General features: G+C 33.2%; 3 protein-coding genes across 3 annotated transcripts; 2 read left to right on the top strand and 1 right to left on the bottom strand.

Moving 5' to 3' along the window:
- Window positions 1–324: 324 nt before the first annotated feature.
- Window positions 325–7,812, top strand: LOC127252687 (casein kinase II subunit beta-1-like). Its single transcript, XM_051276975.1, has 5 exons — window positions 325–686; window positions 5,427–5,645; window positions 5,907–6,016; window positions 6,122–6,287; window positions 7,290–7,812. Exons 1-5 carry the CDS (start codon window positions 500–502, stop codon window positions 7,421–7,423), a joined length of 816 nt encoding a protein of 271 aa, XP_051132932.1. The 5' UTR covers window positions 325–499; the 3' UTR covers window positions 7,424–7,812.
- A 1,758-nt stretch (window positions 7,813–9,570) lies between these two features.
- LOC127252726 (60S ribosomal protein L37a) lies at window positions 9,571–11,578 on the bottom strand. Its single transcript, XM_051277034.1, has 5 exons — window positions 11,487–11,578; window positions 10,313–10,352; window positions 10,083–10,171; window positions 9,887–9,969; window positions 9,571–9,783 (listed from the first exon to the last, which is right to left on the bottom strand). The coding sequence occupies exons 1-5, from the start codon at window positions 11,487–11,489 to the stop codon at window positions 9,720–9,722; spliced, it is 279 nt and encodes a 92-aa protein (XP_051132991.1). The 5' UTR covers window positions 11,490–11,578; the 3' UTR covers window positions 9,571–9,719.
- Window positions 11,579–16,552: 4,974 nt separating this feature from the next.
- LOC127252382 (eukaryotic translation initiation factor 4G-like) lies at window positions 16,553–25,626 on the top strand. Its single transcript, XM_051276536.1, has 11 exons — window positions 16,553–16,707; window positions 16,879–17,093; window positions 17,307–17,428; window positions 17,595–17,768; window positions 17,904–17,968; window positions 18,064–18,120; window positions 18,643–19,431; window positions 19,581–19,931; window positions 20,010–22,906; window positions 24,442–24,636; window positions 25,029–25,626. The coding sequence occupies exons 2-11, from the start codon at window positions 16,933–16,935 to the stop codon at window positions 25,357–25,359; spliced, it is 5,142 nt and encodes a 1,713-aa protein (XP_051132493.1). The 5' UTR covers window positions 16,553–16,707; window positions 16,879–16,932; the 3' UTR covers window positions 25,360–25,626.
- Window positions 25,627–25,937: the final 311 nt, after the last annotated feature.

The raw sequence follows: 25,937 nt of genomic DNA, 5'->3' as shown, positions 1-25,937 counted from the left end.
TAAATTTTATTAGAATAATACTTTCTATACTAAATATAAACTAACCATAAAATTAGGCATAATCATATTATGTAAAATTTATATTACTATGTGTATTTTAAAAAATTCAAATAAATACACAATTGAATAACGAAAAAATTATTAACTTTTTATGAAAAATAAAAAACTACTGCAAACCAACCATACATTCTTAAATAAAAAATAAAGGAAAAAACCCACATATCGATCGAGCTAAAGATTTTATATCTGTCAATTAATTTCATTTAAGAAATGATATAGTATTTCTTATTAATAATTATGGTATTTATGAAAGCCCCATTCAGATTCATGATATCTTTTCCTTCCCTGGAAATGAATCCCTAGTTTTTACCGTCGCTCGCTCCCACACGCCACAATCACTGTTCAAATCCAAAACCATTTGGATTGATTGAATTCCCTCCCGCGACCACAGCTGGGATTCTGCTCGATCTTCGCATTTCTCGTCCGATTCGTCACCAACATGTACAGAGATCGAGGAGGAGGTTCATCCAGGGGCGGGGATTTGCTCGATCGTAAGCGAATCAACGACGCCGTCGAGAAGTCTTCCTCGCCTTCTACCTCCAGGAACAAGGCTGGCAAGAATGTCGATCACCGTGATAACCGCTCCTTGTCCAATCTCGATACTAACAAGAACAAGTGCTCCGATGGTGCGTTTTTCATTTCTCGTTATTTTATTTTTTTATTTTTTTTTTGGTTGCTAATTTGTGGGGGATCCAATGGGTTTTCGGCATTTGTGATATTTTTTTAATCATGTGTTTGTTTACCAGTCGATAATTTGGGCAATGCGTGGTTTTTGTCTTTTTGATACCTAGTGTAAATCAAATTTCAGTATCCTTTAAATTAGACTAAAGTGTTTGTAAATTGAGTGCTTTCCTAAATGGATCTGTTTCTATAAAATTCATGTTATTTTGAATTAAAGAATACCATGGGAAATTCCTACTAGCGTGAAAACAATTTATATTACTCTGAGAACAGGGAAGTACAGTAGTAGTTGCTTTCTGTTGAGAATAAAACGCTAACCTTCAAACTATCTCAAGTTTCATACATAAAAGTAAAAGAGATACTACAAAATAACCAAAGTTTGGCCAATAAATGACAAATGAGAAACTTCCAAAATAAACCACCAATGTCAACTGCTAAGTGAACAACCATACACTCAACCATTCACTTTCTTTGGTGCTTTTGGAAGAGTTTTTGTCCGCTTGAATGACCATTTTCCTGCCCTTTGCTTTCATCTGGGGATTGTAGCTTTGAATGGACCTTTGAGTAACCCAAGACAAAGTTAAACTTCATGCAACTAATCATGTACCCGAAAATCCATGCAAACCCAAACATGTAAGCAACAACCACAAAAATCTTCTCCTTAGTTTCATTATGATGTGCACCATGGATTTAAAAACCTTTTTACTCTATTTTCACTTTCAAGCATGAAGGACAATGTTGCCGAATCTAAACAATGTTGAACTTTGATAACAAGAAGTGTCTTTGTAAGAATGTTGGTATGATTGTCCATCTTGTTGACCATATTCACTAACAGCTTATCTAGCCAAGACAACATTTCGAACAAAATAATGCTTGATTGCAATGTGTTTTGAATCTATTAAGCTAATCATTATTTTTCACCAAATGCGTATCTCTCTTGATATTGTAAAACATTCTCAACACCTTTTGTTCCAATCTCAATTTGTTTTCCAAATAGCGAAGCCAAATGATTATTTTCAATATGTGATGAGGATTTTAGACATGCATTGTAATTGAAAATGCAATTCCACAAGGTAGGAACATTTCTAAAAGAAAACTTAGATAATCTCCGAAAATTTTAGAATTCACAAAAACCAATGCCTCTCCATCATTCTTGGATTTATTAAACATTAATCTGGTCTTGTTGTTCACATAATTTACTCAACATATCCTAATCATTTTTCGTTGATTTGTATGTATAGAAACTTATAACGTTTAATCTATAAGCCAAATTATGACAATTTCAAACGGTATCGTACAAAAATTGCTATCCACACTTGGATGTAGAATCTTTTCAGTACTTGTTCTCTACCTACATAGATGGGTTGTGATACCCTGGGTTTGGATAAGTATAAGAAGATTGATTAGATTATAAGTGTTCATAAGATGGACCCTTCATTTTTAGAAGCTCAGTAGTAAGAACTCAAAAATTAGGATTTAGGGGTGCTTACTCTAGGCTAATTTTAAGATGGGTAACTTCTCAATGTGTGCTTGTGCCTAACACTTTAATTTTCTCTACAGTGTTCCAAACCATACTTTTTTCAGAATTTGGAAGCCAAATGCGATCTTTAGGGACTGATTCAAAAGCACATAAATAAGAAAAACAAAACATGTACTAAACTACTAATTGCCTTTGCTCACAAGGTTTTGGCTTGGCAATTCTACATTATAGTGCATGTAATAGGACCTCTCCAGTATTGTTCTTTTACTTGTTCAGTGACACTATTATGCTAGGTATTTATATGTCCTAAGCTTAGCTATGTTGTATCTATTACACAACCCTCTACCACAAATTCCAATCAACGATCAAATTTCAGTTTCTTTAAAGCTTTATAGTATGATTCTCTACCGGTAAATCACTTCTTGCAGGTGGAAAACACCTTATCCATTCTATATAGAAATAATTCTTAATAAGAACTAAGGAGCATAAAGCACCTACTTCTGATTCCAGAAGAAGCATAAGAGACTTGAAGAAATCTAGATTGATTAGCTTGATCACACTTGTTTTTCCGTCCCCTCAATTAGGGGAATATATTTAATCTTCTTAACAAAATTGGGAGTTTGCAAAACTTGAGATCTACAATGCATATGATTTTTTCTTTTTTTTTGGTTTGCTCAGCATTCAGCAATTTCATTATTTCCTTGTTCACATGTTTAAGTTGGCCTGCCGCTGCTACATTCAGAATGGAAACTCTACCAGTTATTGTGAAGCTTTGAATAATGCCTTAATCCTTTAATCTCCATCCAATTTTGATTAAAACATAAAAGATATTGGTGTTAAGGCATCAAAAACTAAATGGGTCATCTTTCTAGTTTGTAAATCCTATTTTTATCCCTCTACTGATTTGTTTGCAACGCTTGATTAGAATCATTAGATCAAAAAGGAGGTTTTAATAAAGATCCTGTAACATACTGCAGAAATATAATTGGTGCAAATTATAACCTATGGTGGGCATATTTGGTGACTTACAAGTTCAATCTTTTCTTGTTCACATGCCTACATAAGGTGCACGCAATCAACATTATCTGTTTGCATAACTCCTTGAGCTCCTTTATGTACTTTCTTAACTCCACCTTGGCATCTTTAGCTGTGGACTTGCAATTAAGTTCATCAAGTGGATTCTCTTATACTTGACAAACATATATAACAATTGTGACTCTTTGGATATGTCCATTAGCAGTAATTTGCACCGTTTGCATTCTTGCAATCTTGTAGGAAATGTGGTTCCTTATCAAAACCTTCACTGTTGATCTTTTTGAAGTACTTAAGCTGAAGAAATGGTACATTTGTTTTGCAATGCATTCTCACCAGTATTTTTCTGCAATAATTGAAATAACTTAAAAGGAGTGATGGTAATCATGTTAGTAAGTTGCACCTTGCCACCTTCAATTTTTAAGACCAGTACTGGCATCCCAGTTTTGATTTCCATCCCACTTTTCGATCCAGAGATATTTCTGCATGCCACAAAAGATCGAGTCGCTTTCCTTACCCGGCATACAGCCAATTTGATTGTATGTCCCTTTGAAGAGTGATATTAGACCAATATTCTAAACTCATATGTTATCCTTCCCACAAAGTAGAATGTCTCTAAAATGCTTGCAATATAGCGAGGAGGGAGACAATTGATATAGTTCTGCTGTTAATCTTTGCTCTTGACATCCAATGTCTTCAAGTAAATCATCATCACATTAAATTAATCAATATATGTTTAGATTCAAGTATCTTCAATAATGCAGGTCGAGCACGAGTACTTGTTAAATGAACTACAGTTGTTATTTATTATTATTTATTTATTTATTTTTATTTATTTATTTTCTTATTGAAAAAAAAAAATTCATATAAAAAGGAAAAAAAGAGGGGTCCAAATGTGTTGCCATTGAGAATGGCTGAGTCCTGAGTGGCTGGCCATTCAGCCTGTTGAGTGCTCTCGGATGCATATTCGCCATATAAACTACCTTGGAAATGGCCGTTTTCCTTCCTCCAGCTGAGTGCTACTCTAGATCTCCCAATTTGGCTCCCTATAACTATAAACTAAACATATGCAGCATAGATTGCTTTGAAAGTCATTCGAGCCATGAATTTTTTTTATTATTTATTTCTTAAATAAAATTAAACAGATTAGTGATATTCTCAATCTTTTGCAGTTGTAATTTTGTGACTTCTATTATTGATAGGTGCAAATTTGAGCTGGAATTTAATGGTGGAGTGTAATTAGCAATGATAGATCGTGTTTGCTACTATGGCTGTGTTTTGGTGCTTGTGCAATCTTTTGAAACCTTTCATCAGTTGTAAGGTTCCATAGCTATTGTTATGAGATGCAATGTGAAAAACTTACAAAGTTATTTTCCCAATTATTTTAGTTATTGGCTTAGTAAGTGTTTAGGTTATGTAGAGCAGCTTGCAACCGAATGATTGATATTATGTAACTTTACAAGTTATTGCAATCTTGATGCTGATGGTGCCAAGAGTGGCACCAATCTAAGATCAGCAATGCCATTTTATTTATTTTCTGATTTAACTGCAAGGCTTGTGTATAATTTTTGTTCCTTACATTTTTTTGGCATGGAAAAATGTTGAGGAACAAGCCTTGTGGAATTTCTTTGGATCATCTAGTGTGCCTAGTAAAATAAAAAACATATAATGTTCTTGTTGATATCTATGCAATTATCCATGTTTCCTTAACTCAGATTTTGTATGACCTATGACCAGTAGCTTTGTCTTGTTCAAAATTTATCTATTCCTGTGATCCTTTATTCCAAAGGCATTTGGTTATAATTGGTCTAAAAGTCAAAATCTGGATGATACCCGAATTTTATAGATTCCCAAATTTTTGGGAGTCGTACTTTTTCCAAGAATCTCAATTCCTTGTAATATTAGAGTACCATGAGAACATAACCTTGAATACATAATAGGATGATTTGAGATGACAAAAATTAGCTTCAAAGGTGGTGTAGACACGTCACACGTGATGCTTGATTTGTTTAAAGGTCATATTTTGTTTACTTTTTATCTCATACTATGATTGCATGTGCTTTGTATATGTGGATTGATGTTGAAAGGCTTCATTAACATGTGCCCTTCATTCAGCCGCCAGAAAGAATGTAGTTTTGTGAACTTAAGAATGCTAATATATCCTACTTTGCAGAGGAATCTGAAACAGATAGTGAAGGGTCTGATGTCAGTGGTTCTGACGGGGAAGATACATCTTGGATCTCTTGGTTTTGCAACTTGCGTGGAAATGAGTTCTTTTGTGAAGTTGATGATGAATATATTCAAGATGATTTTAATCTCTGTGGGTTGAGCAACCAAGTTCCCTATTATGATTATGCTCTTGACCTAATTCTTGACGTGGAATCATCTCACGGTATGTATTTTATATATATGTCGTAGATTAAGCTAGTGTTTGTTTAACTACGTTCCTGCATCCTAAAATTTTACGATATGTTTTTTGGAACGAGCTATGAATGCTTTTCATGGCTAAAAAAATTGCCCTTTTTTCCAATGCAATCAATGACTTAGTGCTGAAATCTAATTTTAGATTTGAGAATCAAATTTCCAAACTTATCCCACTTTTTAGCTAAATAGTTTTTGGTGATACTTTCTCCTCCATGATGGGCATAAAAAGGGGATATGTTTACCGAGGAACAGAATGAATTGGTTGAGTCAGCTGCTGAAATGCTTTATGGCCTCATTCATGTGCGATACATTCTGACGACGAAGGGAATGGCTGCAATGGTAATACTAACAGTTCAATGCTCTAGTGCATTATTTATTTATTTTTGCTCTAGTGCATTTGTTAACTCAACATTCAATTGGTTGATATATTGTAACTTGAAACAGTTGGAAAAGTATAAAAGTTACGATTTTGGAAGATGCCCAAGAGTTTACTGCTGTGGGCAGCCTTGTCTACCAGTTGGACAATCAGACATCCCTCGCTCGAGTACTGTAAAGATATACTGTCCCAAATGTGAAGACATTTACTATCCTCGATCCAAGTACCAAGGCAGTATCCTTAACTTGTGCTGATGTTTGAGTTTTGATTCATATATCTATTTAGTGGTGGATTGTTTTTCCTGCCTTACATCCTTTCTTCCTCGTTTAAAATGCTCCTGTAGATTGGGATCACACCCAACACTCTCAAGCCACTACTTATTAGGTTTCTAACTTTCTTGCTTCTTCAGTTCGGGGCTGCAAATTAGGGAATGTCAACCTCAAAGCAAAAATATTAACCTTGTTAGCTCTCAAATCAGCGCTATTCTATATAGAGACATGCATTTGTAATCTAGTAGTAGATTTACCTACTTCACCCTTATTTTTATTGTTATTAGGGAAAATAACTATCGTCTTCAAACATTATTCTATACAAGCTCAAGTAGGATCGATTTTGCGCATGACTAGTAGGCTCAAATAACTTATATTGAATCTCACTAAGTTCAATTTGAGTTTGAATCTAGTAAAAGTTATTGACCTTGGTTCATTTAAGTTTGAACTTTCATGCTGGTAAATTTCAGACCACACTATTCAAATTTCGGTTCTAAAATGTCTTTTCGTAAGATAGTGTTAGCTTGCTGGCTGTAGGGCAACCCTGCTTTGGCCGTACTGTCAATGGTTCTCATTAATATTCCTCCTGTTCCTGCATTCCAATTTTAAAAAGTAGGATCCCTCACATTGGCTATGGCCTTATAAAAATACATTAATGTGTTATTTACTGAGGGGGTGCCTTAACTACTGATGAAATGGGAATGATTTCTATAGTATATATTTGCATTTAGGGAATCAGAATGAGAATATTGGGATGATTTATGTAAAATTAGAATCATCAAACCTCTACAGGTGCTTCCAGATATCTGAATTCTCATTTTCATTCTCGAATGCACAATAGTACTTATTTGTTGTTTAACATTCTTAGTGATTGTTTCAAACTTGCTTTTACTTTTCTTCGTCTATGTTAATTCTCTGGAACTGTGTTACATACTTCCATCGTGGAGCTTTTTCTTGACTGCCCAAGATATTGACGGTGCATATTTTGGAACCACATTCCCTCACCTATTCTTGATGAGTTACGGACACCTCAAGCCACAGAAGCCAACACAAAACTATATCCCGAGAGTATTTGGCTTCAAGATGCACAGGCCAACCTAAGAGTCTCGATGCTCTTAGTTCTTCTTTGATGGAGCCTAATGCATACAAGTCGGGCGTAAGCAAGCCACAGGTATTTCATTCTGATTCATGCTTGTTAACTGCTTGATCAATTGATGGAGAAGCAGCAATATGCAAATGGTTTTTATTGGAGAGTAAATGTAAGAGAAGGAATTACAATATTTTTCTGGTCGGGAAATGTTCTGTGTTGCATTCTCATGCCTATTCAAAACTATGGATTTATACATATATATATATATATATATTATATGTGAAGCAGATGTAGTTCTGATTTATAAGTATTAATTAGTGCTGATTGCTGATATGTTTTAACTTTCTCCTTGCAAAATTATAATTAGCTGTGAGAAATCTTATATTGGGATCACTTGTATTGGTTATAGTATATGAATTTGATATTTTTCTGTCATATAATTATTTTGATACTTTGTAGTGAGGGGTTTAGTGCTTCATTAAGAAGGGTTAAGGTCTGCAGTTTTAGTCCATCTCATATCTTAGTTTCGTCATTATTTTCTTGGAAAATACTTACACATTTAAATTATATCATATTCTTAATTTATAACTTTTTTTAATTTGAATTAGATATTTTAATTTTAATCTATAATTATTTGTATTATATTGTACATATCTTTTATATAGTACATAGGACATCAGACTGGGGGGGGGGGGGGGGGGAGTATTAGTTATAGCTCGTAGGCAGGAGGAGGTTAGGGATTTGATCATCTAATGGTTAGTGAATTTATTTAAATTGAAAATATAATATTGTGTTTTTATTTAAATTTTTACTTTTGGCATTGTATATACGTGGAGATGTTATATGCTGTGGTTTTTATGAGGTTGAAGCAACACTAACATCTGTGCTAAATTGAAAATTGAAATGAATGTTGTAGACGTGGTGGTCGGAATGGAACTCAATGCTGGCAACTTTGGGTGTATTCTTCCCAAGATAAAAATATATACGACTCACTTAATACCATAGTAAATAATTTAGTAAATAATTAGGTAATATAAATTAGTAAGTTATTAATAATAAATTAGATATTACTTTATTAGTTTTATATGAGTAGTGCTGTTGCTAGTTTAAAAATTTTTAGAATTATATTTTAATAAAATTTTATATAATACAAATAAATATAAATATAAATTTTATATAATACAAATAAATATATATTTATATTTCACTTATTAATTTTTAAACTTTAAATATAGATAAAAATATTTATATATCGAAGAAATATAAAAATAAAAGGTGGGTTTTAGGTGTAAAATGTTAGAAATTAATCAATTTGCTAAAAAAAATTTAGAAATATATACATACAAACTTATATAGTATGTATTATAATTATTTTTAAAATTAGTAATTTCATAAAAAATTATTTGTTTTCATTTCAACAGAAAGTATTCTTCAGTTAAAAATATTTACTTTTTTATTATAGTAAACCAACCACTAATATTAAAATACTTTTACTGTTATATAAATTATAAATGTATTAATATATACCATTAATTTATATATAAAATTAAATAAAAATGTCAAAGTAATTTTATACAATTTTGTCCCAATAAATATTATTATTTTTTAATTTATTAAAAAATGTGTTTTGGATACTTTTCTATATTATTATTACAGGAATAATTTTTACTTGAATGTGAAAATAAGTATACATACAGTTAAACTGCAAATTGGAAGCAAACTAGTAGAATAATTGTACACGTGTAAGTGGTAAATTATGTAATATATATTTAACTACAAAATTAATTTAAGATATATCTTAAATATTAAATTTTAATAAAAATACATTCAATATAAATACTACTTTATCTATCAAATTTATATTTTTTTATCCACAAACTCCTAAATTTAACAAAATATAAAAATTTTATTTGCTATCTGTTTGTTTGAGGTTAATAATCACTGAAGATAATAAATTATTCGGTAGTCATTTGCATTCAAAAACTTTAGTACGCATACAACATGTACGAAAAAAAATCACTTGTTTGAATTAATAACTAAATAAAAATTAAGCAGCACGAGGCAGCTATTCCCTACTTCAAATTCAGTAACTATATTCACCGAATAAAATACTAAAAAAATATAAGCCACAAAATATCATCGAGGGCATAATTGAAGGTAAACTCAAATAAGTTGGGAGATTCATTCATTCATTGATCAAAAACATGCATAATGTAATAAATACTTGCTGTTAAGTAAAGATAGAGCATTATAGAAGTAAAAACAGGTACCGATTTAAATCGAACAAAATGACAAATTTCGCCAAATCTAACTCTCAGTCTGCTCCCTGAGCCTTCTGATGGTGCTCCTAACCGTCACGGCACTAGCAGTGCTGTAAAACAAAAGCATACAATGCCGGTGAGTTGAAATGGTTATGAATGAAATCGTGTATGTGTGTATGCGTGTGCAAATAGAATTTAGAGAGAGAATGTTACTTCAATGTGTAGGCACCACCAGCTTTCACTTTGCCGCAGTCCTTGCAGCCCCAAATGCCAACGGCCTTCCTCTTTACGGCATACTGTTTTGAAGTAGGAATTGCATGCATGTAATATGAGACTAGATGGGTAACTGATTGAAGGAACAACAATGAATTGGTTGTTAATGAGATAAACAGATTGATTTGATTTGTACCTTCCCGCAGAACTCGCAGAAAAACTTTGAGTGCTGGCTGACTTCCATCTTCTTGATCTGCTTCCTCAAACTAGCACCGTACCGGGTGCCTGAAACATTATGAAGTTTGTATTAAGATCAACGTCTTTTGAGTAACTGATTCATTAATTTCATAAGAATATTCATATAATAAAGCAGGAAAGGTCGTATCGTATTGAGAAAAATTATGCAAATATAAGAATGCAGCTTACCATATTTCCCCACGATACCGACCTTCTTGGTTCTCTTAGCCTGCACAACAAAAATAATTAGAGTGAAAACATTTCTACACAGCACAACAAAAAATGCATTTTATTTACAGCAGGGATATAATTTTCTAATTAAAGTATAGGAACAAAGATATTAATAATCATGGAATGTGGATTCAATCAGAATAAGAAAGCTTAATGACAAAACTAATTATTGGTGAAACTACAACTGAATCTAAAGAGGAATAGTAGATTACTACAATCTCTTCCATAATTTGCCTAATCCAAAGCAAAAATAAAAAAAAAAAAACAAACTTTTCCTTATCATTATACAACACAAACTTTTCACATTTATAATCACAATTAGACAGATTTTCAATGAGGATAACAAAAATAGCTAAGCAAAATCCCATTCTGACCACGTTTGTTCACCACATGCACATCAACTGTTATTCACCTCCCCCTTTATCTTTTACCTTCCCTTTACAGCTTAACAAGGACATGCAACCTTCATGCCCATCCTTTCCTTATCTAATACATTCTCTTCACACACTAAAATTGGTGCTGCTACATGTATCCTATCTTTTGAAGCAATTATTGCCCCTTTCAACCAATGAAGGCTAGATAATCACTGACCACTTTAGATTTTTAAATGGTATTTAAATTTTAGAATAGTGCATTAAAACTACTTCCTAGTGCTTTTGGGGAGGGAAAAACAGTTTTTTATTTCCTGAATGTGATTTTTATCCATATCGTAAGAATATTTCGCTAAAAAAAATCCCCAGCGTTAGGTACAAGAAAACTTATGTTCAACTACATAAAAGCCTCAATCGTGCACAGGAAATCATTTATGTAAACGTATAATTTGCGCTGGATGCTTCAAAATCTTCCATCTACACAGTACGAAACAAACAAACGATTCAACTAGCAAGCTCCAGCAAACATGTTCCAAAAACAGAGTCGAAAAACAAGAAACAGATTTCACAAGGAAACACTTAGCCGGAGTAACACCAGATGCATCAAACGAAGAACATTGATGCAGCAGCAAACATATAAACGATCAGAAGAATCGCAACAGAACAAACATTAGTAACTTATAAACAAAAAAATTCCACACAGATCATGCTTTCGTGATCTTCTAGCTGTCTGCTACTATAGGGTAAGAAAAGGCTCACACCATTTGAAGGAGTGCAGGCGCGGCGGCTGAAAGGCTGACGAGCGGCGGAGGAAACCCTAGATTTAACGCTGCTAAGAACCATAATGCTTTGGTACGCCCTTATATATACAAAACACGGAATGGGCCTTTATTGGGCCTCTCAAATATGGGCCTAAAAAGATTAGCCCGTTTGCTCCATATTTTATTTTGTTTGTAATTCATTTATTGTTCTCTTTCACTTTTTGGTGCGTTCTTTTCTGAAATAAATCTAACTTAATTTTTATAAAAATTAATATATTATTATTATTTTTTTTATACTACTTATATATTTATTTAATAAATCCTTCAAATCAACACAAAACAAACGAATCTTTTCTTTTTTTTTCCATCGTTTTTTATTCGAAAGGATTTTCCCTCCCTTCGCTATATGTTTTTTTTTTTTTTTTTAAAAAAGAAAACATAAATATATAGTTATATTTAGAGTGTGTTTGTTTGGAGGTTTGGATTTTGAGTAAGGATTTGAATAGTAAAAATTTTGAATTTTGAATAGTTGAATGATGTGATATTTTGAATGTAAAATTGATTTTTATTATAGTATAGAAAATGAAAAATAGGTGTTTGATTTGATGTTTTTTAAGAAATTTTTTTGGATAAATAGTAGAATTTTGTCGAAATTCTACAAACGAACACACTCTTAGTAAATAATTCTTAAATAGGTTTTAATTAATATTTTTTATAATTATCTCAAAATTATTACACACTCAAATTATTAAAACAAATAATTAAATTTTTATTTCGTAAACTCATTCATATACAATATTGTCAAGGCCGCTTTTTGCGATGGCATGTGGTTAGACCATCGCACCACCATGGTGAGAAAATGACAAGTGTGGTGCACTATATATAAAATTAGATATTTATGAATTTTTAAAATATTTTTTATTAAATTTTTATTATTTTTAAAAATTTTGTGTTTCTTAAATCATAAGATAAAATATAATTCATACCATAAAAATTGAATTTCAATCATCAAATAAAACAAAGTATTGATAAATTTTCAATTCATCAATTGTATCATTTCAAATCTCAATAATCAAAATATAAGTTTACCACTACCACTGGAAGCATTATCCAAAAATAATCATGTAATGATATATCTTAATTATCTAATTCTTGTTTCATAAATGCTGAAATTAAAGCTTTCTTGAAATTTTCAAAGTATAATTATATTGATGAATACAATGTATTACATATTTTATTTTATTTCTAAAAATATTACAGCGTTTAAGATTCATCAATATGACTCTATATAATTTTTTTATTTTTTTTTCAAATGAACTAAATCATTGGTGTAATAACCCACTAATTATCTCATTTAAATTTGTCAACACCAAATGGTATGGATTATTTCTTTTCCTTACACTTCTTCAAGAATCTATTTACAAATTTTCAATTGTATTAAACAAAAATTAAATTATTCAATCTTTTATGCGCTTTTTTTTTTTTTTTTTTCCTCTGTGTGGATCCAAAAAACATATTAAATAGTAATACATTAGTATATCAATGTGATAGTATTGACATTCGGTATTTATATATAAATACTTACAAATTCAAAAAAGCTCCAATTACGTTCATAATCGAAAGACGTACAATAAATATTAATTATGAAAAATACAAGTGACTGAAACTCGACATGAATAAAAAAAACACATTTTTATTATTTTTTTTAAATGAATAAAATATAAGTATTATATATATTAAGAACAATGTTAGTAAAAAAATTATTTATGTGAACACTTTCACAATCTTTAAATTAAAGTTGTGTCATATTTTTTTTAAAAAATTGCTATTTATTATTTGTTTTCTTAAAAAAATATCAATTAAACATCTATTTTTGTATATTATATTAAACTAAATGGATAATTTAAAATTTATATTATATTCGTAATAAAGATAAAAATTTATAAATAGACATGACACGTAGATTAAATAGACTCAAACCACAACAATCTAAATTAATAGATATAACTAAATAATTAAAATATATAATATATTCCTTCGAGTTTGTAAAGAGAAATCAAATATGGTGCAACCACAGTAGTCCATCGTGTTAGAGTCTGAAACAGTATATCAACAAAGTTAGAGCCGAAGACGGAATATGCTTATAAAGAGGTGTCGAAAACGAGATTCACGACGAATTAAAGAGCAAGACTCTCAACGAAGTTGAAACGAGAGACTTTTAACGCAATCTGAAGTAATTTCTTTTTAATAAATTATGACAAACGATCGAATGACCAAACTTTGACACAAAATTGATGAACAATAAATTTGACGAATGACAATTCCAAACCGATTTTAAAATCAAATGATGTCGTGACACCATAAAATTAGAAGAAAAGAACTAATATAATATTTTTGGGAGACTTCCTATATAATTCAGGTTAAATGTTTATAGAGAAATGCAGATTAGTATATATTTTTTTTTACTGAATTCTAATATCATATATGTAAAAATTTGTAAACGATTGAAATTTTGTATTAAACACTAAATACATTGAAATCATAAACATCGAATTGCATAAAAACTAAATCTACGACAATTGAAATTAATACCCAACTAAATAATTAAAATATTTCAACAATAATTCCAATTCAAATTTAATATTTAAACTCCAAACTTCCAACCAATTATGCCCCAAATTAATCAATATATAGAACAATATAACAACATTTATTCAATCAAATTTTACAGTTTACAAATATATATATATAGATATATATAATTTATGAACTGTTTGGTTCATAATTTTTTTTTTTTTTTTTTTTTCTCATGGAATTAGAATTTTACAGTACAATTTATATTGAATGAAACTTATTGCATTTAAGACTTAAAATCTTATCCTATATTTGGTTGATGAAATTATTGGTGATTTATATTTTTTTAATTCAGTTTATTTTGCAGATTAATTGAAATGTTTAAATTTTTATATTTTAAATAACATACTTGTACTCTCACAAATTTTATTTGTTATGATAAATTAAATCCGTACATCCATATTTTTTTATTAACTTTAATTTTTTATTTATTTTTACCAACTTGAATGTGTTCTAATAATTTTTTTTCGATTAATATTAAAATAATATAATATATATACCAAATATATAATATATAATTTATAAACTAAAAAATTCAATAATTCAATATAAAATTTTATACTACTATTTTTCATACATAATATAAAAAAACACAACAAACTAAAACTACAAAAATAACAAACCAATGAAATAATTTTAAATTTATTAATTTATTTTAAATATTACTGGTAATATAATTAAATATAAATAAAGTTAATGATTATAAATAAATATATATTTGTAATGGTATATTTAAATAAAATATTATATTTTTATAAAACTGACCAAATATAATTTAAATGTATACTATGTTTAAAGAAAAAGTTAGAACTTTTTTGTTGGGTAAAAAATATAAACTTAAATATTGAAATGCAATAATAACAATGAGATTTTAAAGTAATAGATATATTTAATGTTAAAAAATAATACATTTATTCGCCAAATTTATTATAATTTTTTTAGTTTGTCTATTAAATTATTTAATTATTAATTTTGGCAAAGTTAAAAAATCAATATTTAATTATTATCTTCAATTCAACGCTTATTTACAACAAATATCACTAATTTTATTACTTCATTTATTTTATTTTTTAACTAAATTTTCAAAAATATCTTCAACTACTTATCATTTTTCCAATAAAATATCAATTCTCTTGTGAAACCTAAATTAAATAATTTTAATGAATAGAGAAACTATTTTTTTTTACCAAATTTTAAACTTTAAAATTTTAAATTTTATATCTATTCCAAATATAAGATCATTAAGAAGGTGTTTCTGCAAGCTCGATTTGGGCAAAACTACCTTGGTTTGGGCAAAACTACTTTGCACAGTAGTTTTGCCCAAACACGCCACTTGCAGCAAAAACTACAATTTTTTTTTCAAATATTATATTTATTTAATATTTATAATAGTTATAGTTTAATAAAATATATATAATATATTTGTATCTATATATATTATTTTATAGAAAATAATTTTTTTTTATAATATAAATAAATTAAAAATTAAAAATATATAGTAGTATAATATAAATTTATAATCAAATCATTAAATTATTAACTTTATCAATTAAATTTAATATATATTTATATTATTATATCCACTATCCATCAAATCAATAATATCAAAACCTGAACCAAATCTAAAATACATGAACATATAAATTCAAAACTATCTTCAAATTCAAATAAAAATCAAACTCAAACCAATTTTTTCCAAACAACCCTGAAGAAACATACCTTAAAATTTTAAAATCTAAGTCGTATAAAATCTAATCAATTTCCTAACAAACAACCCTGAAAGTAAAATAAATCCAAATAATAGTATCAAATATAATCAAATTTCTAAATAAATAGCCCTGAAAGTAAAATAAATTCAAACAATTCAAGTAGCGGCAGTAGATTCGAGTCATTAAAAAAAATAGAAAAAAAAAATCCAAATAATCGTATCAAATCTAATCAAATTACTGAACAAACAGCCATGAAAGTAAAATAATTCCAAATAATCATATCAAATCTAATCAAATTTCTAAATAAACAGCCCTGAAAGTAAAATAAATCCAAACAATTCGAGTAGCGGCAGTAGATTCGACCGTCGTTAAAAAAAAAAAAAAAATAGAAAAAAAAATCCAAACAAATACATCACCTAAATTATCAAATCTAATCAAATTCATGAACAAACAACCTGAAAGTAAAATAAATCCAATCCAAACAAATTAATCAGCTTAAACGCCGTCTGTGCATACACGTATACGACATATATAAATTTTAATCTCCTACAAATACTCATGTCTCTTTTGACCCATTTTTAGGTGAACTTGTTAAAATTTATTTAATTTAATTAATTAATTTTATTTATATAAGAATAAACGAAAAAATATATAACAAAATCTCGAAAGAGAAAAATAAATAAATAAATAACCTAAATACCCCGAGTAGAGTTTTTCTGTGTAATTTACACTTCATATTCACCGCATAACACAAAGTTCACAATCCTTTCTTTCTTTCTTGCTTTCCTTGTTTCTTCTCAGACGGCGTCGTCTCGTTATGGCTCACGCCATTCTTCTCTCCGACTAGAAACCCTAATTTCGCCATCCGTACGCTGCAGGTAAATCACAATCCAAATTCGAAAGCTTTGATTGCTTGCTTGCCTCTCTGCTGTTAAGATTCTCTTCGTTTTATAAATGCGCGATCAGATTTTTATTTTATTTTATTTTTCTTTTTTCGATGCTCTTGATTTGATCGGTCGATTTTTTTGTTTTTGGTTCCTGGGAGGAAGATTGCTTTTAAGTATCCGTAAAAGCATTATTTCTCTCCACAAAGATTAGGATTTATGTCCAATAATCAATCAAGGGGTGAAAGGAGCGAGTTTTCACAGTACAGGAAATCCGGCCGATCCGGTAACTCGAATTATCAGAGCCACTACGCGGGCGGTATACCTAGTAAGGGCGGTGGCGGCGCCTCATCCGCCACTTCGAATCCCGGCAACCGCAGGTACACTGGATGTGAAACTTTTTTTTTTTGAACTAGGGTTTTGCTGCGGTAATTAATTTGCGTATGTTTGTGCCCATTTGTTGATTGGATGATGATGGATGTCTGCTTGGATATGTCTATATTCGTGTTCTAGGGTTTTCATCTATGATTTGGCTTTTGCTGATGATTTAATTTCCCCTTTTCATGGTTGTAATAATTGTATATTACATGCAGTTTCAAGAAGTACAATAACAATGCACCAGCAGTGCAGTCGAGAGTTAGAAGCCCTAACGTCGATTCAGACAGTGGTACAAATGCTGCTCACAATGGTCCTAATCAACAACCACCAACTGGAAGTACGCAATATGAATTTTGTTTGTTGCGGACATATGAAAATAAAATATTTGTTTATCCATCGATAGCTGAATCTTGATTTGTTTATTTTATCGTTTTGGGCTGTGGGAGTGTTACATTTTAGTAGTATGATATGTAACAAAACCTTCTCTATTTTTATACTTTTAGGAGTGTCTGATGCCACACTTACTAATACATCTTCCAATCCAATGCTGCCTACACATGCTCCAAGTCAAGAGAACACTCGCGCTGTTCCTCGTTCATCTCCTACTGTGTCTACTGCGGCTTCAACAGCCAATGCCTCTGCTGCTGAGCCTGAAGCACCTAAAACACCCGTAAAAGGTACGCGGTTATGGTGACTATACATATTTATGTTATATACTTAAGTACATGTTTTTGGTTTTGTCCTTGCAATGGAGTTTAGTTTCTTCTGTCAGTTGACGTTTTGTAATGCTTTTACATATCTGGTTCTGGCAGATGCATCCAAGTCATTTCCTTTGCAATTTGGGTCCATAAGTCCTGGTCTTATGAATGGAGTGCAGGTATTGCAAACCCACACCTGATCAACCCTTCCCATTGTTATAATCCTTAGACACTTGTTTCCAAGTATAATGGTCTCTCTCCATTTTGTCATCAGATACCTGCTCGAACAAGCTCCGCACCACCAAATCTGGATGAGCAGAAGAAAGCTCAGGTGTGTGGCTTTTTCTATCACGTTATTCACATGGATTTCAAAAATTTAGTTTTGGCATTCAATTGGTTAGCAATTGGACTTGTGTGCTGTATACATCATTGGCAGGAATATTAGAAAGGCTTACAGTACTACTATGGATGGCTTTTATTTCTACATCTTTAATAGGTCACATGAAAGGGAAACAATGCTTCAGTCCTCTAGTTGAATAAAGGAGGAAATGTTGTTGTAATATATATATTTTTTTCTTCTGCTTTTATTTTATTTATTATTTTTATGAGGTGAAACTGTTTCTTTTCTTCACTCAGTTAGGCTCAACCTAAGAATGCATGAAGTTTTGGTTATCTGAATTGTACTTGCTACCTTATTATATGAGAGCTTGGAATAACAAGTTAGAATCCTCTGCAGCAGTCCCTATATTTATAATTTATAAGTGGACAATTTTGGTCAATATTATATTTTCAATGCCAAATTTTGGCAATGATGTGTAACAGACATTATTCCTTATGTATGGACTATTTACAGGCTCGCCAAGATTCCTTAAAGGCTGCTCCTGCTGTTCCAATCCCATCAGTACCCAAGCAGCAGTTGCCAAAGAAGGATTCTGGGATTGTTGACCAAAGTAATGCTGGTCAAGTTCAACCACTTTCCAAATCAAAGAGGGACACACAAGTCTCAGCTCCGCAATCAGTGAGTCAAACCCAGAAGGCTGCTGTACACCATATTCCCAGTATGCCCGTACAACTGCCATTTCACCAGCCACAGGTTCCTATTCAATTTGGCGGTCCCAACCCTCAAATTCAGTCTCAAGCTATGTCTGGAACATCATTGCCCCTGCAGATGCAGATCCCATTACCTTTGGGGAGCCCACCTCAGCCAATGTTCATTCCAGGCATTCAGCCCCATCATCCTGTACAGTCTCAAGGAATGATGCATCAGGGACAAAATTTTCACTTTCCACCACAGATGGGCCATCTTCCTCCCCAGTTAGGAGGCATGGGAATTAATATGGCTCCACAGTTCCCTCAGCAGCCAGCTGGGAAATTTGGGGGTTCTCGCAAATCCGTGAAGATTACGCATCCAGAAACTCATGAAGAGTTGAGGCTTGACAGCTCACCCGGGCCAAGGCCAAATCCTAACATGCCACCTCAATCACAGCCCATGTCTTCATTCCCTCCCAATCGCCCAATGAATTTTTATCCCAATTCTTACAGTGCCACTCCCCCCTATTTCCCTCCTGGTAGTGCTGTTTCTAAGAATACCAATCAGGTTTTGTCTGCACCCCCTTCTCAGCCTCCGAGGTCATATAGCCAGGTTGGTCAGTTACTTTTTTTGTATATTATTCTTTATATGTTAATATTATTATCTAATAGAAGATATTTCTTTTATCATGCACATATGAACTTAGAACTGTGATAGAACTGCCATGTAATCTTTAACCTCATTTCTTTATTTTCTGTCAGGTGACTGTGAAGCCGCCTGCAAACTTTCACGGGGAGAAAAAGCAGTTGCCAGCTTCAGGTTCTTTTGGAGAGGCTAAGTCTTCAGAACATAAAGGTTTACATGTGGAAGATTCAGTTCTCCATCAGAATGAAGTACAGCATTCATCTTCGAGCTCCTTGGCACAGTTGAAGCCTGGTTTGCAGACATCATCCACGTCTGCTCCACCTTCAGGTTCTATCAATGTGGAGCTTGTTGTAAGCAACCCTTCAGGGTCTATTCCAACTCCCGTGGATGGTTCTGCATCAATGTCAACAAGTTCTACTGTTGAAAATAAACCCATTCAATCAGAGAGCAAGGGCAAGGAGGACCAGGTAATTTGTGGCTTGTTTGTAAGTACTACTATCCTTAACGATATTTTCCATTGCTGAAGTTTAGCTTCTTTTATTTAGGTTCCTAAGCAATCGATTGTGCACTCAAGTGTGGCTGCACCCGTCTCAGAAGCTGAAACACTGAAAACAGAATCAAATCTGTCTAAAGAATCACCGTCAACAATGGGTGCTACTTCTGAGACTTCTCATTTGACAAGTGAGAGTGCTAATGAAGAAAAGCTAGGTGAAGCATCTTGGAGTTTAGACTTCAAAGGTGTAGATAGCAGACAGTCTGAAAATGAGATAAATGGGAGAAAGGAGCCAGAAGAAGCTATAACGTCAAAAAATTCAGAACTTGACAAACACAACCTGGACACCTTGGAACAAACTGGGAAAAAATTAGAGAAGTCTTTAGGTTCTTGTTCCATTGATGCTAATGTCAGTGATAGTACAGTTGTGGCCACCCATGAAGAGGTTGGTGGAAATGCTGAGAGTTGTGTCTCAGTGAATTGTTCATCCAAACAGGATAATGCATCTGCTAGCTCAGATGTATTATCAAGTGTGGCTGATAGCACAGGCACAACAGAAATCAATGTTATAAAGCCTGCTTCTATAGACCAGGAGACTGCCCCAGTCTTGGTACCATCTCTGCTTGATGTTACTGCGAGAGCTGAAAATGAAAATATTGAGAACAACGGTGGCATAGTTTCGCCTTCATTGAGTGTAAAAGATAATGTTTTATCAGATGCAAATGTGACAAAAGCTGTTGTTCCCCGAGGGAAGAAGAAGAAGAAGGACTTGTATCGAAAAGCAGAAGCTGCTGGGACCAGTTCTGATCTGTACATGGCGTACAAGGGCCCTGAAGAAAAGGAGAGCTCAACCCCTGTGGAGAGCATTGAAAATGCTTCAGCAACTGGCCCCAAGCAGACATCTGCTGACATATCTCCAGAGAAGCATGTGCAAAGGGAGATAGCAGTGGTGAATAAGGCGGAGCCCGATGACTGGGAAGATGCCGCTGAGATCTCTCCACAGTTAGGATCCTCGAAGAATGAAACTGAGGGTAATGGCAAAGATGTTACTGGCTCAAAGACTAAGAAGTACCACCGAGACTTCCTGATGAAATTTAAGGAGCAATGCACTGATCCTCCTAAGGGATTTAATTCTGGCATAGATGATGCATTGATGCTCTCTGGTTCACGAGAGTCATATCCTAGTCCTGGACGAAATATAGCTAGGCCAGTTGGGGGTCCTACAGCTGATCGTCGTTTGGGTGGTGATGATGATAGATGGAATAATTTCTCTGGCCCTCTTATGCCTGGGCGAGGAGACATTAGGGCGGACATGGCATATGCAGGTAATATCATGAATTTTCGGCCTGGCCAAGGAGTTAATTTCGGTGTTTCAAGGAATCCAAAGGCTCAGAACCAGATTCCTTATGGTGGGACAATCTTCACAATGCAGTCTCTTGGCCAGGGTGGCTTTCCAAGAAATAATCCTGATGCTGATAGGTGGCAGCGAGCAACTAATTTCCAGAAAGGATTGATGTCTTCTCCTCAGACACCACCACCTGTGATGCACAAAGCTGAAAAGAAGTATGAGGTGGGTAAAGTTACTGATGAGGAAGAAGCAAAGCAGAGGCAGCTAAAGGCCATACTGAACAAGCTTACTCCGCAAAATTTTGACAAATTGTTTCAGAAGGTTAAGGAAGTGGGCATTGATAATGTTGTCACACTGTCTGGAGTGATCTCACAAATTTTTGACAAAGCTCTAATGGAACCAACATTCTGTGAGATGTATGCGGATTTCTGCTTTCATCTTTCTGCCGACTTGCCTAAATTGGAAGTGAATAGTGAGAGAATCACTTTCAAGAGGTTACTTTTGAACAAATGCCAAGAAGAATTTGAGAGGGGAGAAAGAGAGGAACAAGAGGCAAATAAAGCTGATGTAGAAGGTGAAGTTGAACAGACAAAAGAAGAGAGGGAAGAAAAGAGACTTCGAGTACGGAGGCGAATGTTAGGTAATATTAGATTGATTGGAGAGCTGTACAAGAAGAGGATGCTTACGGAGAGGATCATGCATGAGTGCATAAGTAAGTTGTTGGGTAATTATCATAATCCCGATGAAGAAAACATTGAAGCCTTGTGCAAATTGATGAGCACAATTGGAGAGATGATAGATCACCCAAAAGCAAAAGACCACATGGATGCTTATTTTGACATTATGGCACGAGTATCTGTTGATATGAGAGTGTCCTCTAGGGTTAGATTCATGCTTCAGGATGCTATTGATCTGAGAAAAAATAACTGGCAGCAGAGGAGGAAAGTTGAAGGTCCCAAAAAGATTGAAGAGGTTCACAGAGATGCTGCACAAGAGCGACATGCACAATCTGGCAGGATGCCCCGTGGTTCTAGCATGGGCAATTCTGCTAGAAGGGTTTCATTACAGACAGATTTTGCTCCTAGAGCACCTAGTGTATTATCATCTCCCGGCCCCCAGATGGGTGGATTCCGTAGTATGCCAACCCAGCAACGCAATTATGGTTCACAGGATGCACGGGTGGATGAGAGAAATTCATATGACAGGACCGTGTCTGTTCCTCTCCCTCAAAGACACCTTGGTGGCGATGATTCCATAACACTTGGTCCCCAAGGTGGCTTGATGTCCTTCCGAGCCCGTCCAACACTACCAACCAATCAGCTGCCTGAGGCAACGAGACCTGTTGATGCTCGAAGAATGACCCCTGGTCAGAATGGGTTCAGTTCTATACCAGAGCAGGCTGCTTATGGGCGAAGAGAGGATGTAATGTCAAGACAGATGCCAGACCTTCATTCTCACGAGTCAAATACTACCCACGGGGATAAGCCTACTCATCCTCAAGGTGGACTGCTGAGTAGCACGAACAATGTCTCTTCAGAAAGTGCATTAACAGAAGATCAATTGAAGGACAAGTCCAGGGCTGCGATTGAAGAATACTACAGGTACCATTTTGATCCAACGTTGATAATTTTTTTCCATTTCAGATTATGTGAGCTTGTATGCAGCAATATGTATACATGTGTGCAAATCAACAAACTTTGATAGCTCCTAACTGTTATTTGTTTATAATTGTTGTCTCGATCTTCAGTGCTGTGTGAACAAAAATTAAAACCATTATATTTATTCTCACCACTATGCAAAGTCATGCATGCTCCCATATTGGGTAAAAGTGCTAACTGGTAGCTGCAGAAGTAAGATTAATGGCACCTGAGATAATGTTGTTTCCGTAAAGCAAAGTTCTACTGGACCATGAATGTCTTTAGTTTCAGCATCTGCCTTCTTGATCATGGATTCATGATGTTGCTAGTGCATATGAATCATGTCTATTTTCATTGTGAAGCTCTTGATTCAATCATCTTCATGTGAATGGTGAAGCAAATCAACGACTTGATTCTATTGCTTGTAGCCTTGTGCTGGTTTGCATACAAAAGGAAAGTTGGGTAAATTCCGATGGTTAGTTTGTAACTTTACTTGTTCAAATCAACAGCTAGATCTGACAAAGGTAGGAAATTAATGGATTCAAAGAAATAGAGGCGTGACATCAATCAACAGCTTGCATTCCTTTTATTTTCTTTATTTTTTCCCCTCGAACACTTGCTCTCTTGAGTTTCCTGTTTCAGGAACAGAATCCCTCCTATTTTTTTGCTCGTACTTGCCTATTGGGTGTTCTATGTAGAGAAGGGAAGAAACATACCACTTTGTTATTCAAGTAGATGACAAGTTCTTATTAGTTTGTTCTTAAAGTTACCATTTCTTGATTATTTCTCCGTATGCTGTTTACTATTGCCTATTGGGTGTTCTATGTAGAGAAGGGAAGAAACATACCACTTTGTTATTCAAGTAGATGACAAGTTCTTATTAGTTTGTTCTTAAAGTTACCATTTCTTGATTATTTCTCCGTATGCTGTTTACTATTGCCTATTGGTTGTTCTATGTAGAGAAGGGAAGAAACATACCACTTTGTTATTCAAGTAGATGACAAGTTCTTATTAGTTTGTTCTTAAAGTTACCATTTCTTGATTATTTCTCCGTATGCTGTTTACTACTGATTGATTCTTATTAAGGAGAGGTACAAAATATCAGTGGCTTACACTCAATCAGTGGGTGTGTTAGGGTCAGTTGAAATAATTTGGTCTAGTATTTCAGATGATTGTTTGCAGTTTTAAGTTGGATACCTAGAGAATCATATTTTTAGCTGTTATACTGTTGTGCTTCCACTCACCTCCATGTTCTGAATAATAAAGCAACTTTGGAAGACAAAAATAGCGTGATTCTGCAGCCGCCATGTTTGGTATGCTGCAGAACATATGGTTCTCCTTAGTGATATTTCATTATTTTGATTAATGGCTCCGATACCAAATCATAGATCATACACAATTGTGTTTATTTTCTCATTTTATTTTTAAAAGTAAAGATTTAAAACCTTACTACTTGAGTGATGTTGCTGCTAAACCACCTCATTTGTTTGCCCCTTTAGTGCAAGAGATGATGAAGAAATGGTTCAATGCATCAAGGATTTGAATGCCCCTAGGTTCTACCCCACAATGATCTCACTTTGGGTTGGCGATTCTTTTGAGAGGAAAGATGTGCAGAGAAATCTCTTGACGAAGCTACTTGTCAGCCTTTCGAAATCCGAAGACACCATGATAACTCCAGATCAACTGGTTCAAGGGTACGTAATTCCTAGTTTCGACTTTCTTTTAACAATTGATGGAAGTATCACATTTTCATTCTGGTCTTAGAATGTACACAAATTTCATCCTAAGTTGGTAATATCCGATGGATTCGAAGAATTTGCCAGGTTAGACATCGGAAGAAAGTGGTAGGGTATAAATTTATGCAAATGGTCTCGAAATAAATTTCAATGTAAGACGTAGATAATGTTGATTGAATCTCATGATTAATAGTTTCCTTAAGTTCTGTAGGCCTGTTGTCTTGTGTCTTTTTATGATCAAACAAAGTAGTCTTTGTAAGATACAAATTGAAATCATTTTTCAAAACTACTGCATTTTACCTACCGATGTGTGGCATTTGCTACTTTAAACTAATTTGCACTTCCAACAGGTTTGAATTGGTTCTTACCATCCTGGAGGAAGCTCTCACAGACTCTCCTAAAGCATCCGAGTATATTGGGCTTACCCTTGCCAAGCTCATTATGGAAAATATTGTCCCCCTTTCCAGAGTCGAACAGGTGATATTCGAAGGGGGTGAAGAACCAGGCAGTCTTCTCAAAACTGGGATTGCAGCTGAAATAATGGGAACCATTCTGGATGTGATAAAATCAGAAAAAGGTGATTCTGAATTGAACAAAATCCGGGCAGGATCAAATCTGTCGCTCGATCGCTTCCGACCACCAGGCTGTAAGAAATCCTTGAGGATAGATAAGTTCCTGTAGAGAGAAAAAGAAAACAGAGAGAGAGGGAGGGAGGGACAGTGGAGGAAGGTAGAGGGTATGGAGAGGTGATCATTTTTTTGGGTAGAAGCAAAAAATCACTGTCTTGGTTTTTTCCTTTTTACATATCTTTGGTTTTAAATTTTCCTTACATAATGGAACCGTTGTCAATGTAGGAGGAGAAACCTGTTTTATATTATCATTACTATTATTGTTATTAATATTATTATTATTTAGGCAAGAAATTAAATTACAGGTTTCTCAGTTGAAGGAGCAAGATGTCTTGGCCGGTGTTTGGGATTGTTTTGATGGTTTGGTTTGGTTTGATTTGAGTTTATTTTGAATTTTTTGTAGTGAAATTTTGGGCTTTATTTATGTACAACTTTTTTTTGACAAAAAATAATGTTTCATATATTTTTTACAATATTATTATTGTTATTATTATTTTTTTTATATATAAAAATATCGAACAAAATAATTTTTTATTGTTATTAAAATCTCAAATTTTGAAATACAGGATTTGTTTAGCTGTATTTTTCCTTTTTTATTTTATTAAAATAAATATTAATTTTGACAAAAGC

This window comes from Andrographis paniculata, unplaced genomic scaffold, assembly GCF_009805555.1.
Source record: "Andrographis paniculata isolate CXL003 unplaced genomic scaffold, ASM980555v1 Contig46END, whole genome shotgun sequence".
NCBI classification, from domain to species: domain Eukaryota; kingdom Viridiplantae; phylum Streptophyta; class Magnoliopsida; order Lamiales; family Acanthaceae; genus Andrographis; species Andrographis paniculata.
This window is presented reverse-complemented; position numbering and strand designations above follow the sequence as displayed.

Excerpts from the sequence above, each read along its gene's own strand:
- LOC127252687 (XM_051276975.1), top strand. The coding sequence starts at position 500 with ATGTACAGAGATCGAGGAGGAGGTTCATCCAGGGGCGGGGATTTGCTC. Across the intron at positions 687-5,426 it reads CAAGAACAAGTGCTCCGATG|AGGAATCTGAAACAGATAGT; the intron begins GTGCGTTTTTCA and ends CCTACTTTGCAG. Across the intron at positions 6,017-6,121 it reads CGAAGGGAATGGCTGCAATG|TTGGAAAAGTATAAAAGTTA; the intron begins GTAATACTAACA and ends AACTTGAAACAG.
- LOC127252726 (XM_051277034.1), bottom strand. Across the intron at positions 9,970-10,082 it reads TCTGCGAGTTCTGCGGGAAG|TATGCCGTAAAGAGGAAGGC; the intron begins GTACAAATCAAA and ends ACTTCAAAACAG. Across the intron at positions 9,784-9,886 it reads GGTGGTGCCTACACATTGAA|CACTGCTAGTGCCGTGACGG; the intron begins GTAACATTCTCT and ends TTTGTTTTACAG.
- LOC127252382 (XM_051276536.1), top strand. The coding sequence starts at position 16,933 with ATGTCCAATAATCAATCAAGGGGTGAAAGGAGCGAGTTTTCACAGTAC. Across the intron at positions 17,769-17,903 it reads ACCTAAAACACCCGTAAAAG|ATGCATCCAAGTCATTTCCT; the intron begins GTACGCGGTTAT and ends TGGTTCTGGCAG. Across the intron at positions 17,969-18,063 it reads GTCTTATGAATGGAGTGCAG|ATACCTGCTCGAACAAGCTC; the intron begins GTATTGCAAACC and ends TTTTGTCATCAG.